At 36.3% G+C, this 16,613-nt stretch overlaps 1 protein-coding gene across 1 annotated transcript in view; it reads right to left on the minus strand.

Annotated features, from left to right (window-relative positions):
• Nucleotides 1-16,613, minus strand: part of LOC127621571 (mRNA-capping enzyme) — a 195,351-nt gene that overhangs the window by 88,350 nt on the left and 90,388 nt on the right. The window contains exon 12 of the mRNA XM_052095228.1: nucleotides 6,406-6,474. Coding sequence (XP_051951188.1) covers nucleotides 6,406-6,474 — 69 coding nt within the window. The remainder of the gene's footprint in view (nucleotides 1-6,405; nucleotides 6,475-16,613) is intronic.

A 16,613-nucleotide genomic window follows, 5' to 3' on the forward strand; every position in this document is an offset into this window, starting at 1 on the left:
GAACATATCTGGTGTGTGATGCTGAACCATCAGTGTTTATTTATTACTGGTACCAGTGTTACAGTGTCACAATACTTTTTGACAGTGACACGTCCTTATCACGTCCTATTCACATCTCTTATCTCTATACTTTATTATAGATCAGGGATTCAAATCCATTATTTCTATCCCTCTCACTGCAAGATCATTTCTAAATGCTCTTTAGGCTGATTTTTCTTCTGTAAACGTAGAGAATGCATGCAAATTGAGGTTGAGGTTAGTCATTCGATTTATAGAACATCCGTTTGCATGTAAATCCAAGTGCAGATGGCATGCAGATCAATAATATTTAAAACATGGGGGGGGGGGCACTAGAGCACCAAGAATAATTAGACATCATTCACGATAGAGCTGTTTTTTTTTTCTGTCGCCAGACGTGGGATAATATCGCTAAAGCGGACAACAAAATTAGCTAAAATTGTCACTATTCGCTTGATGGCTCTTTTACTTGCTATGGGGTTCAGAAAGTCACAATCTTGCAACAAAGTCACTAAATTGGCAACAGGGTATTGGCAAATCGCAAGCTAATTTGCATGTCAAAATAATGAGTGGGACATTTGCGGCAAGTTTGTCAGAAATCTAAATTTTTTGTAAGGGAATTAATGTAAATATAATGTAATTTTGCAGTGTGGGGCATTAACACATACAGCGTTTATATCGTTAATGACATCACTGATGAAAACATTAGTTGACGAATGGGTTTTTTGATTTCGTAAATGATAATGAATACAAGACCAAAAGGACTCATCACACTGATCATTAACCAATACACAACATATTCAGTATGTAATATGACAAATTTAATCTGCACAGACAATGAGGTGAATGAACAGATGAACTTGATCCAAGATACGCGGTACTGCCTAATGTGCATTGTGAATACGACGCAAGTAAAAAAACACTATATTAATAAGTCTTTCAAGCATGAAAAATTACTACAAACTACAGTATGCTTACTTCTAATGAGTAGATGATACTTTATTATATTAAATATATGCTATTATTTCATGAGCTAAAGTTTTTACAACAAAGGGAGTTTGTACAGTATTTTGTAGCCTATCTTTAGCCTATCTTTTATGATATTTTTTTCGTTGACTAAAATGACATATTTGTTTTTGTCAGAGTACACCTGACAAACTGACAAATTTTAAAAGACAAACTATGAATAAAACAAAAAACGGTGTAAAAATTAACAATGAACATCAGCCGATCACAGTTTTAAAATATTGGTGATCGGTATCGTCCTCAAAATTCGTGATCGGTGCACCACTAGTATTTTTTTCTCCAAATTGCTCCTTAAACAGGACTAATGTGTTTTCTCCGCTGGATCAGGTCATTTGAAAGAACTTTTATTACTGTAAGGCACACTGTTATCAAGGTCACAGAATGTCTTCCATTGAAAATGAAAGGCCTGGAGCACATTTGGAAATGAAAATATCACACATGATGATTGGATGGAGGCGTGCAGTGATGCTCAGATGCAGGAATTTAATGAAAGATTGAAATTATTAACTGGCTGAGGCATCACTCCAGTGATGAGTCATAACTATAATGCAACAGGCTGGACACCATATAAAAATTTACTTAAGAATGTGAATTCAGACTACCTGTAACAGTTCAGCCTGACACTCCCAGCACTTTCACTCCACGTTCCCTCTCTCCAGAGTACTAATCACCCGCACCTGAAACCTGTTCCCTCATCAATCTGCGTCACAACATAAAAGCTCCACTCTCCGTTCACTCTTTGTCTGATCTCACACGTGAACATAGACTCACTTACCTGCTTCTTCTCCAAGACGTTTCCTGGCTTCCATCTAACGCTCATCGCTCCTACGTTCCAGTAAACATACGACGATTATCTCCTCTCCAACGCTCCGGCGTGTTCAACGCTCCTTCCTCAAAGTGCCTCAACATTACCTTCCAGCTATCGCCATTCCGGGTCCTCGCTCCTTCATCACTGCGACTTATTACCAAGTTCTCCACTCCAACCATCAGGTGTGTCAAGGCTCATCACTCCATCGCCCCTTCATCAACCTCCCCTGATACTCACTCCGTTGCACGTCATTGTGCACTCAGTTTCTCCTACTTCCCTTTTCCCTACAATAAACTATACCTCCGGGTTCAACACTATCTTCGAGTCTGTGGTTCTGTTACACTACCGGTAGTAACAATTCTGAATAATCTTACCTTAGCAACTGCCATCCATCATATCAGAAATACATTTCTAATGTAAGTCTACAGAAGCTCTGTGATTTTTGACAGTTTTGCTAATTTATTTATTTATACAGTGGCAAGAAAATTTATGAAAACTTTGGAATGACCTGCATTTTGTTCAAATTTGTCTTAAAATCTGGTTTGATCTTCATCCAAGTTACAATAATGAACAAACCCAATCTGTTTTAACTAATAACACAAATTATAGTATTATTCTTGTACATACTGAATACATCATTCAAACAAATACAACACTGCAAATTAGAAAAAGTATGTGAAGCCCTAGGCTAATGATGTAAAAACAAGTTAATTAGAGTCAACCGCTGGTAAACCCTGAATCCAATTAATGAAACGAGATAGTTGGTGTGGGTAAGAGCTACGTTAACTTAGAAAAAAGAATTCACTGGCATGAACCAAAAAAATACATCTCCGAAGAATTACGATCAAGAATGGTTGCTTTACATAATGTTGGAAAGGGTTGCAAAGTAATCTTGAAGAGCTAAGATATCTGTCTACTGCACACACATTCTCTATAAATGGAGATAATTAGTACTGTGCTACTCTCCCTAGAAGTGGCAGTCCAGCCAAGATCAATCAAAGGCCACACCGCAGAAAGCTCTGTGAGGAAAAAAAGAATCCTTGAGTGACAGCTAAAGACATGAAGGAATCATTGGAACTGGTTAACACCTCTGTACATGAGTCTACTATACATAAAACATTAAACAGGCATAGTGTCCTTGGAAGGACACCATGAAGGAAGCCACTGCTTTCAAACAAAAACATTGCTGCGCACCTGAAGTTTGCCAAAGACCACCTTGACACTCCACAACACTACTGGGAAAATGTTTTGCTGACTGAATGAAACTACAGTTGAAATTATTGGGAAGAAGAACATGCAGAACTACGTATGGCTTAAAAGGGGCACACCACATACAAACCTGAAAACATCATCCCAATGGTGAAAAATGGTGGAGGGAGCATCATGATTTGGGGCTGCTTTGCTTCTTCAGGGCCTGGACTGCTTGCCATGACCCTAAATATTGAAGTAAATCCCACTATAGAATGGATTCAAACTAAGAAAATCCACCTTTTGGAGTGGCTCAGTCAGAGCCCAGACCTTAACCCAATAGTGATGCTGTGGAATCACCTCAAGAGAGCTGTTCACACAGACATCCTAAGATTATGACTGAGCTGAAGCAGTCCTGTTAGGAAGAATGGTCCAAAATTCCTATATAAAATAAACGTTGTGCAGGTCTAATCTGCAGCTACCAGAAACATTTGGTTAAGGTTATTGCTGCACTGATAATGTTTAATGGGATGTGTTCAATAAAGACATGCAAGATTATACATTTTTGTGTGTGTTGTTAGCTTAAGCACATTGTGTTTTATCTATACTTGTGACTCTGTGAAGATGAGATCATATTTTATGATTATGATTACAATTAATGCAGAAAACCATCTTATTCCAAAGGGTTAAAATACTTTTTTCTTGCCACTGTATTTAGCATATTTAGCAGTTTGTCATTAAAAAAGGAATATTACTTGAATAAACTGAAATTGTTGTAAGGAGGCTTTGTTCAGAAGAGAATACAACCATACTTCTCTTACTATGTCTTCATTATATCACATCATTTGTCTTGCAGGTCATTTTGACCCGGTTGGAAGGGTTACTTTTAAAATGTATTCAACAACAGATTGAACAGCTGAAACCAAGCATCAGTGTGGAGCGGCCTGAAAGATATTATTAACTTCAAGAGACCCTCCCCCAACACGGTAGGGAACCAACAATTGGCTGATGACTTGAATGTGTTTTACTGTAGATTTGAAAGGCCCAATCTCACATCCCAAACCTGCTCTGACCTTCACTTCACACCAACACCTCCTGCAACCCCCATCCTGCAGCTCAACCTGCACTTAAGATCTGTGAAGAAAAGATGTGCCATGTCTTCTGTAAACAAAAGACAAGGAAAGCACAGGGCCCAGATGGTGTTTCAACTGCTTGTCTAAAATCCTGGGCTAACCAGATGGCCCCCATCTTCACACTGATCTTCAATAGATCACTAGAGCATTGTGAAGTCCCATGCTGCTTCAATCACTCAATCATCATTCCTGTCCCAAAGAAACCCAGAATCACAGGACTTAGTGACTACAGACCCATCGCTCTGACATCTGTGGTCTTGAAATCATTTGAGAGACTGGTGTTGGGCCACGTGAAGGACATCATAGGAACCTTTCTGGATCCCCTTGAATTTGCATAGAGCAAACAGGTCTGTGGATGATGCAGTAAACACGGGATTGCATCATATATTGCAACATCTGGACAGACCAGGGATATATGCAAAGATTTTTGTGGACTTCAGTTCAGCTTTCAACACCATTATCCCAGCTATTCTACAGACTAAATTACAACAACTCTCTTTTCCAGCATCTATCTGGCAGTGGATTTCCAGCTTTCTGATGGACAGGCATCAGCAAGTGAGACAGGGGAAATTCACTTCCAGCACATGTAAAATCAGCACAGGAGCACCCCCCAGTGTACTCTCCCCACTACTCTTCTCCCAGTATACAAATGACTGCACCGCCAAGGACCCCTCTGTCAAGCTCCTGAAGTTTGCAGTCGAAACTTCTGTCATCGGCCTCATCCAAGATGACGATGAGTCTGTATACAGAAGGGAGGTTGAACGGCTGGCTCACTGGTGTAGTCAAAACAACCTGGAGCTGAACACGTTCAAAACGGTGGAGATGATTGTGGACTTTAGAAGGAACACCCCAACATTGACCCCACCCTCACCATTCTAAACAGCACTGTGGCAGCAGTGGAGTCATTCAGGTTCCTGAGCACTACCATCTCACAGGACCTGAAGTGGTAGACCCACATTGACTCCATTGTGAAAAGCAGAAGTTGTACTTACTTCGTCAGTTGAGGAAGTTCAACCTGCCACAGGCGCTGCTGATTCTAGACAGTTCTACTAAGCAGTCATTGAGTCTGTCCTCTGCACTTCAATAACTGTCTGGTTTGGCACAGCTATGAAATCAGACATCAGAAGACTACAAAGGACAGTTCAGACTGCTGAGAGGATTATTGGTTGCCCCCTGCCCACCCTGCAAGAACTGTACACTTCCAGAGTGAGGAAAAAGACTGTGAAAAAATCACTCTGGACCCCACCCTGCCCACTACCTTTGAACTGTTATACTGTTGATACTGTTTGTATTTTTTCATTATTATGTCTATCTTGTTCGTCCACTGGAAGTTCCTGTCACCAAGACAAATTCCTTGTTATATGTAAGCATCCTTGGCAATAAAGCTGATTCTGAGATTTGTGAAATGTAAAATGCTATTTTTAACGTATTCCATTAGACTCAAGGTCAGTATTGTAATCTAAATCATTTGGATTACTTCTTCAGCAGTAATTTGACTTTATCCCACAACACAATTCACTCAGTTTGACCTCCCATTTTCAGTGTGATAAAAAAACGGAAGTGATATGAGCAGTGATTTTTCTTAACATATCAATCTTGACTCTTTATTTGATCAGACTGACAAAGTTAAAGAAAATTTGCTAGCACAAAATTAAATAAAAAAATCTAAATATGCTGACAACTGGATGCTATTTGCAGAATTAAACATGTGCATAAAGTAGTCATATGATAACAATTTAGCATATTACTGTCTAAAATGATGATGGTGCATAATGCATTCTGTTTAACAAGATATTTTGAAAAGTAGCCAGTATATATCCAGTATATATTTAACAGTTAAAGGTCGGGCAAGGAGGCGGCGGGAACCGGATGAACCATCAAAGTAATATTTAATGACTTTCTCTCTCTCTCTCTAACTGCTGCATCCGGCTCGTCTTTATCACTCTCCTCGGCTGATTGGCCCGATTGGTGTCCAGGCGTGCACACTCATGGCCCGGCCCGGCCCGGCCCCACCCCACCCTCCTCCTCGTCACACTATACTTTGCATTATTCAGTATATAGTAAGCTAGTACTCCATTCTGAACACAGTCAGACACTCATATTTACTCCTTAATTTCAGCCACAATACCTGCATTTTCTTTTCTGAATTTAAAGGCACATTCTAATTTCACAAAACCAGTTTGTATTTATGTGAATGGTGAGCTAGGTAAAAGGTAAATCAGTCAGACTCACCCCTATAGGCTGGAAGATCAGACCATCCACTTCATGGCTGACCTGAGATGTGAAACTGCCCTCCAGCAGCTGTGGAAACACACACATTTCACATCATAAACCTATTATAAGTCATATTTACATTATATTCATGATGTTAGTCAGAGGGGAACTGGCCCCAACAGTGAGTCTGGTTTCTCCCAAGGTTATTTTTCTCCATTAATCAACATCTTATGGAGTTTTGTGTTCCTTGCCACAGTCACCTTCAGCTTGCTCACTGGGGTTATTAATACAATTATTATTGAATTACTTATTTTTAAACACGATTAACAATCGTATTTTATCTAATTACACAACGATGATTCATCGACATTATAGACATTACAGTTTTATAGTCTGTTAATGCCTGATCTTCTGTAAAGCTGCTTTGAAATGATGTGTGTTGTGAAAGGCGCTATACAAATAAAATTTACTTGACTACCAGTAGATTAACTGCGACAGGAGAATAGTAATTTAACACCCACAAATTTATATTTGAATGAAATCATTAGTCTTGATTCATTATAATAAAAACACTTAAAAGTGTTAACACTTTGACTCTTTGCTGCTATCAAAACATTGCTCAGTCTATTTAAGCATCACATCAGCCCAACACAGCAACAGTGGCACAAACAATAATACGAGTTTGGGCAGGACAATAGAGCCTTAAATGTTCCCAAAGGAAGTAAACATGGAATAGCATTTGTAACAAAATGTTCTTCTGTCTGGAAATTTGAGCATTTCCAAATGAAACAGGGTATATTCAATATTAACTTTTTTTTATTTGATTTTATGCAGAATTGACTGAATGGTGAAGTGTCAGCTGATAGAAAAATAAGAGGGATTGGTGATATCAGGTGAAAAGGAAAGCCGTTTCAGAAATGGTTATAACTTTATAATGGTTATAAAGTTATAATTTTTATGAAATATTACAAAGGTGCAGAAGAACACCAGGAACATGTTTTAAGTAAATAGGTCCAATTCATGTTTGCCTTAAAAAATGTAGAGTGAGAAAGCCCTGTGGAACCATACATGGAAAAAAACACAGCTTAAACCAGCCAAAGATGTTTTGCAATTCTGGTTTGGAGTTGGTTTTAGGTGGTTTAGCTGATCTCCCTGCCTGGCCAATTTGAGAAGTGCATGACATTTTTTCAAAACCAGGGAACCAGACCAGCCTGACCTGGAAAACCATCTTAGATCGGTTCAAGCCATTTCTTTTTCTAGTGAGAAATAGCAAACACTACAATATATAAACAATGAAATATAAAAGTTATCCAAGTAAGGGCACAAAAATATAAAATGCATACCTTAACAGAAAGTACACTGTGAAATTGAGTGAGCGGGCACTGGAGCACTCAAGATTTAAAGTTTTCTTTAAGTGAAGACGGGTCAATAGTACAGCTGCCGTAAATGCGTTCTCGTCTAATAAATGTTTCAAGACCCAGAGTCTGTTTATTTAAACTGATCTTCAGCAAGAATGTTCTGTACACATCTAAATATGTCAGAGACCTTGGCCTCTGTAAACTGAACACAGTTAAATTAGTTATTTAATGATAATCTGTCCTCAACAAGCTGCTAAACAACATTACTCACTACAGACACTTTATATTATAGAACTGCTGCAAACAGGGCTACAGCAGGGTCTTAAAGGGATAGGTCACCCAAAAATGAAAATTCTGTCATCATTTACTCAGACCTATGAAGTTCCAAACTTGTATTACTTTCTTTTTCTGTGGAACAGAAAAGGAGACATTTTGAAGAATGTACTCTTAGCTTTATCCATACAATTACAATGAATAGAGACTGAAGCTTTCAAGCTTCAAAAAAGAACACAAAAGCACCATAAAAGTTATATAAAATGAGTCCATACAATTTGCGAGCTAAATTTAAAGTCTGATTAGGAATGGTTTAGTCATATAGTTTTGGAACAATATGTGGGTGTGTAAATATTTTTTTTTAAGTGAATATACATTTTGAGAAGTTTTCTAGAAGTTTTCATTTAATCACTCAAAAACATACACAAGCATCTGCTCTGCCATATAAAGCGTCTCAGTGTATTCAAATTCCAGTCAGTTAGGCAGTCTGCTGCAAACAGCATCTTTCATGCCTAATAAAACTTACCCTCAAAGCTCTGAGTCACTGCAGTCTTTTCAATATTATTACCTATTTTTACAGTCTGCTCAGGTTAGTGGCCAGTTAAAAACACTCCTGTCTGTATCTGACCCTGTTAATGAGTTAATGAACACTTAATGTGTTCATTTACTCCCGTTAATTATTTCATAGTCTTGCCTGTGAGATTAAATGTTTACTGTGGAGAGAATATTGAATAGTGAGGAACAGGATGTTAATGGCTGGGCGATGCCACTATCACTGCACTCTATGCTCTTTTGTACACTGCAGCTATGTATAGACTGTCTTGAGCACTATAAAGTTGCATTACATTTTGTATTTGAAATTCCCTTCGGATATACAGTATGCTTTCTTTTTCTTTTGTTTGTTCTTTCTCTTTCATTTTTTCTTTTGTTTCATTTGTTTTTTCTCTATTTTATTGTTCTTTATTTTTAAATTTCTTCTATTTCGTTTGTTCTTTTTCTGTAAATTTTTCTCTTTTGTTTGTTCTTTTTTTGTCCATTCACTTGTTCTCTCTTTTGTTTTCATTTGTTCTATTTCATTTCTTTTTCCATTCATTATGGCCCAAGCAATGAAAGTGCGGAGACGCTATTGTTCTTCAAAGGAATTATTATTATTCTTTTCAAGGGGGGTACATTCTTTATATGTACTTTTAAGGGGGGTGCTCTGTAGTCCCATTTTCACCTACAGTCACCAATTTTCTGTAGTCCCATTTTCACCTACAGTCACCAAAATTGGTACATATATAGATCTCATCAAGCCGGACAACTTTCGTGCTGACAGTTATAAGCACCTCCCAACAAGAAGTCGACCATTTTGGATTGTTGAAAAAAATGCATGCTCTGGAATTTGAAATACTCCTCCTAGGGGATTCATGTTACAGGTATCAAATGTGGGCGACATCATTCCAAGATATGCTAAATGAAAAAATATATCTAACGGTGATGCCATGGTGAAAAAGGAGTGTTTCATATCTTCTGCGTACATCAAGTGATTTACATCAAGCCGTATGTTTGGCCTTGTGGGCTGATCACATTGATGTAGCTATTGTGGGTCATGATCATAGTGCCACCAAATGGCAGCAGGAAGTGTGGCACTTTTAACAGACTTTGAAATAACCCTCTTGTGTTTACATGAATTGCTTCAAAATTCTTTACAATAATGTCAAGACACTGCTGATGTAAATTTGTAAAGGGATATTTGATATCTTAAATACTGTTGACATGGCAACACATTAATTGTAATTATTCATTTCTTTCTATATTTGGGTGTTGTTGAGGCACTTGTCATGCTTAAGATGTCATGAAATTTTGCACACACGTCAGATTCATTGGCCATTAAAGCTGGGCAAAAGTTCACATATGGGCATATATGTATCTATAGCTCCCCCTTCAAAATGGGTGTGTAAGCCTCTGTAGCACCCCCATTTTAACCTAAAGTCAACAAAATTGGTGTGAATACATTTCTCAGCAAGCCGCACAACTTTCAAAATTATAGTTATTAGCTCCGCCCGACAGAAAGTTGGCCATTTTTTATATTTTTTAATATTGCAGTCTCTGAACTTTTAAATACTCCTCCTAGGGGATTCATGAGACTGTCACCACATTATGCAAAGACATTGATTGCTAAATTGTGAACAGATTTTTGATATATCGAATGGTGTTGCCATGGCAAGGCATTAATTGTGAAAAATGGGAAAAAGTAAGTGTCTCATATCTTCTGTGTGCCATGTGTGATTTATATAAAAAAAAATTGTATGTTTAATCTTGGGGGCTAATCACATGGATTTGAGTAATTTGGGTCACGGTCAAAGCGCCACCACCTGGCAGCAGGGAGTGTGGCTCTTACAACATACTTTAAAATAGCTCCCTTATATTTACCCAAATTGCTTCAAAATTGTTTAGAATAACGTCAAATGCCAAATGAATGTGTCCACCTTGTATTGTATTCGGAAAGCCACCAGGTGGAAATGGACCATTGTTGTTTGGGCCTGTCATTGCTGCTTGCAGCTATATTTTCTTTTGGGTTTGTTTTTCACATGTTCTCATTCTTTTTTAGTTTGTTCTCTTTTTTGTTGTTTCATTTGATCTTTCTATTTTGTTTGTTTTTGTCCGTTCTCTTGTTCTTTTTTATTTTTTCATTTGTTCTGTCTTTTCTTTCATTTGTTGTATTTTGTTTGTTCTTTTACTGTTCATTTTATTCTTTTATTGTATCTCTCTCTTTTGTTTGTTCATTCTTTCATTTGTTCTCTTTTTTATTCTGTTTGATTTATTTTGTTTTTTTCATCTGTTCTTTCCCGTCCATTCTTGTTATTTTTCCTTTGTTCTATTTCCTTTGTTCTTTTTCCATCCATTGTCTTTTGTATGTTTTCCTTAATTTTGTCCTCTCATTTGTTTCTTCTTTCTTTCTTTTGTTTTCAATTGTTTTCTTTTGTATTTTTCATCCGTTCATTTGTTATTTTTCCTTTGTTCTCTTTTTTTGTGGTTTCATTTGATCTTTCTCTATTTAATTTGTTATTTTTCATCTGTTCTCCTATTAGTTTTCATTTTTTCCTTTGTTCTCTCTCCTTAATTTCCTTTGTTCTATTTCATTTGTTCTTTTCCATTCATTTTCTTTTCTTCTTTACATTTTCTCTCTTTTTAATTTGTTACATTGTTCTTTCTGTTTATTTGCCATTTGTCTTTTGTTCATTCTTTTATTTTTTACTTTGTTATAGTAAACACAAATTTAACTGAAATCTAAGTTTTGCCGGAGAAATGTGTTCCAGAAATTAAGACAGAAGTTCAGAACAATATTATTGTCGCATAATAATATTCTAAAGAAAAACAAATATATATAAAAAAATGCTTTCAACAGTATCATTATAAAAGAATGAATACAACATAAAAGCTTCTACAATCAGTCCATTATCTAAATAATATTACTTGTATCACAATACTTTATTAATATTTATTAAGACATTAAGGTAATGTCTTAGAAAAACATTGGCTATGAGAGACTAATTTATATCATAATGACCAACAAGGATTATCATATTTATCATCAAACTATCCATTAAGAGCTGTGTAAATGTAACATATACTGTATATAGGTATACATATTACAGAGATGTTTTGAAAGTCAATCCCCATGCTGAGGAGATGGTTGGAAGTATTTTCAAGAGGATTCAAGACAGGAAGAGACATTAGTGCTCATGAAAACTGGTTAAGGCTTCATATCTGATAGAATCCTTTGTTTGTTGATATGTGAGTGAACAGACCACAGACAATACACAGCCATTCTACACTGAGTGCTGCAGATAATCTTTTTCCACTCTGATATACATTCTTTCTTTAGTTTCTTTGTTCTGTCCAGCTTTCTTTAGTTTGTGCACTCTCTTTTGTTTGTTCTTTTGTTAGTTTACTATTTATTTTATTGCTTAGACTTTCTTGCCTTCATTTGCTCTCTATTTTAAATCCTTTTTTCAGTTTTCAAGAACAGTGTTGAGGCTTCATTTTTTAAATCAAATCATGTTTGTGAGTGAATGTCTAGACAAAAGCCTGATCATGTCATTCTGCACAGAGTACTGTTGGAAATCTCTCAATTTCTCTATTTTTCCATATCTGGAGACACAACAATTATCCCCTCACATTTTTAGAACATGTCAGTATGACTTCATCCATAAAGACTTCTTTCTTACATAAGACAAAGCTGAGATACAAAGACATCCAGAACATGGGCATGAAAGTCCATGGCACAAGATTAAGCAGAGGCAACAAATTTATTCATGGCGAACAATGAACAGAGAATGAACTGTGGTTACAAAGTGGTCACTGCTGACATGTTCTGAAGCTGTTCTTGTGGGAAATTTCTGGGAAATCCTGGCACATGTTAATTTCACAGAAAATTATCCCACTTATCCCTACAGAAATAGAGCAGAGCGTTTCAGCTCAATGTTGAGGTTCCTGATATTGCCAGTTGGCCTTGTGAGAAAAGTAATCGGTTGAAAACAGGAAAGAGGATTTAATTCTGTGGGTTTAATATCTGTGCATTAAAGGTCTGTCTAATTCTATGTCTAATTCAACTGCGAGTGAAATACCCATAACATGCAACATGTCTGTGAGCATGTCAATACAGAGTGGGTTTACAACATTTCACTAATAATCCCTAATTTAATTAGGTAGGGGAGACCAGGGCTAGTTGTCACAAGGGTTAAATCTCAGTAACTGAGTTTGAGTCAAACTTCCAATTACACAAATGTGTTTTCTCTAGCAGTGTTTTGTATGTTTGTTTTAAAGGGATAGTTCACCCCAAAAAGAAACTTCAGAGATCATTTACTCATCCTCGTGTTGTTCTAAATCCATATGACTATCTTTTTTTTTTTTTAAGGCAAAGGGAGACATCTTGAAAAAATTGTCTCCTCACTTATGTTCTACAATGGCAGTGGACAATGACCTTCTCTTCAAGCTTCAAAGGGACGCTAAAGTACAATTCAGTGTAATAAATAATTACATGAGACTTGTGCCTTGTTTTAAAGCTATATGATATGGTCTGGTGAGAATCAAACTGAAATCTAATTTATTTAGTGAAAATCTTGACCGACCATTGTTGTTCTGTGCGCGTTCATGAGATTGCACAAGAGTAGCAGTTCATGCAGCCCCTGCATGAGAGATGGATGTTCAAGTGAGAACACGTCATATTTTTCAGGACATGTTCTGTTCAGTTATTCCTGCACCTGGTAAGCCTGAATTTAGCAAGCTATTTTTTAAGGTTTATAATAAGAGTCACGCTAGAAAACAATCTTTGTCACTCTGATGGAGAAAGTTGTAAAATTTCCATCATGGTCTTTATTTTTGTCATACTTGCATTCGTTTCAGTTCTAGGGCTACATTTAGGGAGGTATATCATCTGTTATAATTGTATATACATACGATAGTGTATATGTGATTGATTTTTTTTTTTTTTTTTTAACTCTCCAAGCGCGTCTCTAGAGAAATCAAGGACATCTAGGTTGAAAGTTCTACCTGTCAACCAACCACTGTGCTAAAACAAGATTTTTAAACTTTGCTGTGTGTGGCTTTAAAGTGCATTCACATGGAAAGAAGACCTCATGGATCTTCTTCAGAATGTCTCTATCAACATGCAAACAGTGACACAGATGACGTGTCATACATCTAAAGCTGAATAATACAGGTAGCCTACTCCACTAAAATAACTCTGCACTACATGTCATATTTGCATTTAAATTAAATCCAAGTACAACCGACAGAAATGGTGCACGAATTTTCAACACTTTCTTTTTAATCTTGCACATTTTGTGTGTGATTTTATGCAGTCATAAAATCACACAGCCTCCCTTCGAAATCAGAATCTGTCAAATGTTGGACAGCATTTGTAATCATTTTCCTTTTTTTTTTTCCCTCAATCGGCAGATGAGTTTTCATCTAATGCAGCCCCTGGCCATGCCAGTATACTTTTTTATTTCTAAAACGCAAGCTACGAGGAATGAAAGCAATGTCCTCCTCTGGCTTTATGTCTTAATGATAGAGTGGAAATTCATGCGATTGCTCCGGAATTCTCCAGCTCGTAAAGTTGTGTCGTGTACGATTGCACCTGTATGATTTTCAGATACACTTCCCGAGTGTCAGAACTCGCACAGTGTACACCCGGCCTTGGTGAGTCATTAGAATTACCATAAACACTGAAATAAATGACAATTTTTACTAAATGTATGGTGCCCATTTATATGTCATACAGATCAACATACATCTATAATATAGGCACATTTCTGGTTTATGTTACTTCCACCAAACCTTAAATAGCAGAAAGTCAAAATTCCAAACTTTAAAATTACACACATTTCTCATATGAGAAGCTTTTAATGAATTAGCTAGCAGTTCCAGGTTAAAGGATTAAAAATGAAAACATTGTTTTATTTTTTAAATATCGGCAACAGTATCGGCCACAATTGGATGTGAATTATCGGTATTGGCCCAGAAATTCCATATCGGTCCATCCCTATTCGTTACTATGTTTTTATACATGTAGCACAAACCTTGTTAGGAACACAGTCAAACTGTTTCATTACACTTAAATGTTTTCCAGGACAAATCATTATTTTCCAGGGCATTTAGCTATTGTTCTCATTTTCATGACTGCAAAATTCCCGATTTTCCAGGATAACCATAGGTAAAATCCATTGCTCTTTACTACTATGGCTAGTAACTATGTTTTCTAAAAAACTATGGCATTTTTGTAATTAAAACAGTAGTCTAAATACATTTAGAAATTATTTCTTCCAAAATACCATAGTTAATAAAATGAGTGTGTTAATAAAGTAAATGTATGTTAATTGATTTTTAAGATTTGTAATGTGTAGATTGAAAAACCTTTCTTTTCTCCTGTTTTATTCTGCCAGTGCTGTATAGAAAGTCAAGGCTGTTTAAAATAGTTTTAAAAATTAACTTACAAAAAGTTTCAATGTTTTGCAATTATATGCCGCATCCAAGCATGTTTTGAGATACGTGCAACAAGCAGCAACAATCTCCCGTCTGCGCTCAAAGCTTTCTATAATCACTCCACTCCACATTGTCCATTTCCCGCACCCTAAAAGAGAAACCATGCTCCGTGTTCGCTCCATGGCAAAATTTGCACCTAACTACCACTCCACTATAAAGTTTTTTCAGTATGCTTTTAAATATCACAAACTTCCGTGAAGATATATTGACCTCCTGAGACCCCCATGTGACTGCTTTGTGCATTTTCATTCTCCCTTTTTGATTTGTAACTAGTAGCACCTAATAAAAAAAACAAATAGACCAAATAGTTTTCCTGAAAATGTATGTCGACACATGTGGACATGAGACTACGTTGTGAAATTTTAAGTAAAACTAAGACATAGAAAGTCATATTTTTCTAATCAAATTGTTTATTATGTTTCCAGGAGTGTTGGTTATTCATGTATTTGAGACGTTACAGACATTACTGATGATTTTCTGTAAAGCTGAATAAATAATTTTAATTTAAAGTAATGTCCAGCGTCATCCAATCATTGCTAACCATGTAAAAATAAACTGCTGCATTGTAAAATTCTGAATTCTGAATCCCATGTCTACCAAACATGTTGAGTGGTCCAAACATCATCTGCAGCCTGAAACTGAACTTTTGGTTGGATTTTAGGATTGCACTTAGCTGCATAGAAAGCAATAGGATGCTTCCTTGCTCCCTATTGAGTGAATGACTTAACATCCAGCGTGCTGTCTGTTTGCACTGGTCTCAGAACAGTTCGAAATGCACCTTATTTTCATTCTAACTCCATATAAAGCCTCTGAAACCAACATTTTTCAGGTTTTGGATGAACCCATTTACTCTCAATGTAAAAATACACAGTAAATATATAGGAATGCATTTACAATGTGTACGATTCTATGTTAATGAACAAAATCGTATTGTACAGTGATAACAAAATAAAATATAACAAAATGTAGATTAAAATGAAGTGAAATGACCTACAGATGTGTTAGCGTTGAAAGTTATTCAAAATAACTGAAGATGTTTTTTTCAACTTTTGAGGAAATGCGGTACCAGTTTCCACATAGGCGTACATCATGTTTATCACGGCACTGGCGCGTTTTTTGTTTAATGCAGCATATATCAAACAAAATTACTCTTTACAACCAAACTCTTTATGGTTTTTATTCAAATAAATTATGTGTTGCGTATAGCCAAGTCAAAATACAATGTCTACGCATGTGGACACGGGGTCGCACAAGGATTAATGAAAAATAAATATGCAATACTTGGATAAAATCTTCAACGTGCTTTATTAGAACACTAACTTAAGCCCAAAACTATAGTAAATTATTTAAATAAGTTTTCTTTTGAAACATGTCAGAAACACTACCCAACCCAATAAATTAAAAAATGTAACTATTGATATGGTATAAAAATATATTATTAGGCCTATGTATCTTATTAGCCCTTCAATTTAAAAACGAACTTTAGACTATAATTCTGTGAACAAATGAAAGTTCAATTCAATTTAATGCGGGACATAATACAGTTGAGATGGTGATCCATTA

This window comes from Xyrauchen texanus, chromosome 28 (assembly GCF_025860055.1).
Source record: "Xyrauchen texanus isolate HMW12.3.18 chromosome 28, RBS_HiC_50CHRs, whole genome shotgun sequence".
Taxonomy (NCBI): Eukaryota; Metazoa; Chordata; class Actinopteri; order Cypriniformes; family Catostomidae; genus Xyrauchen; species Xyrauchen texanus.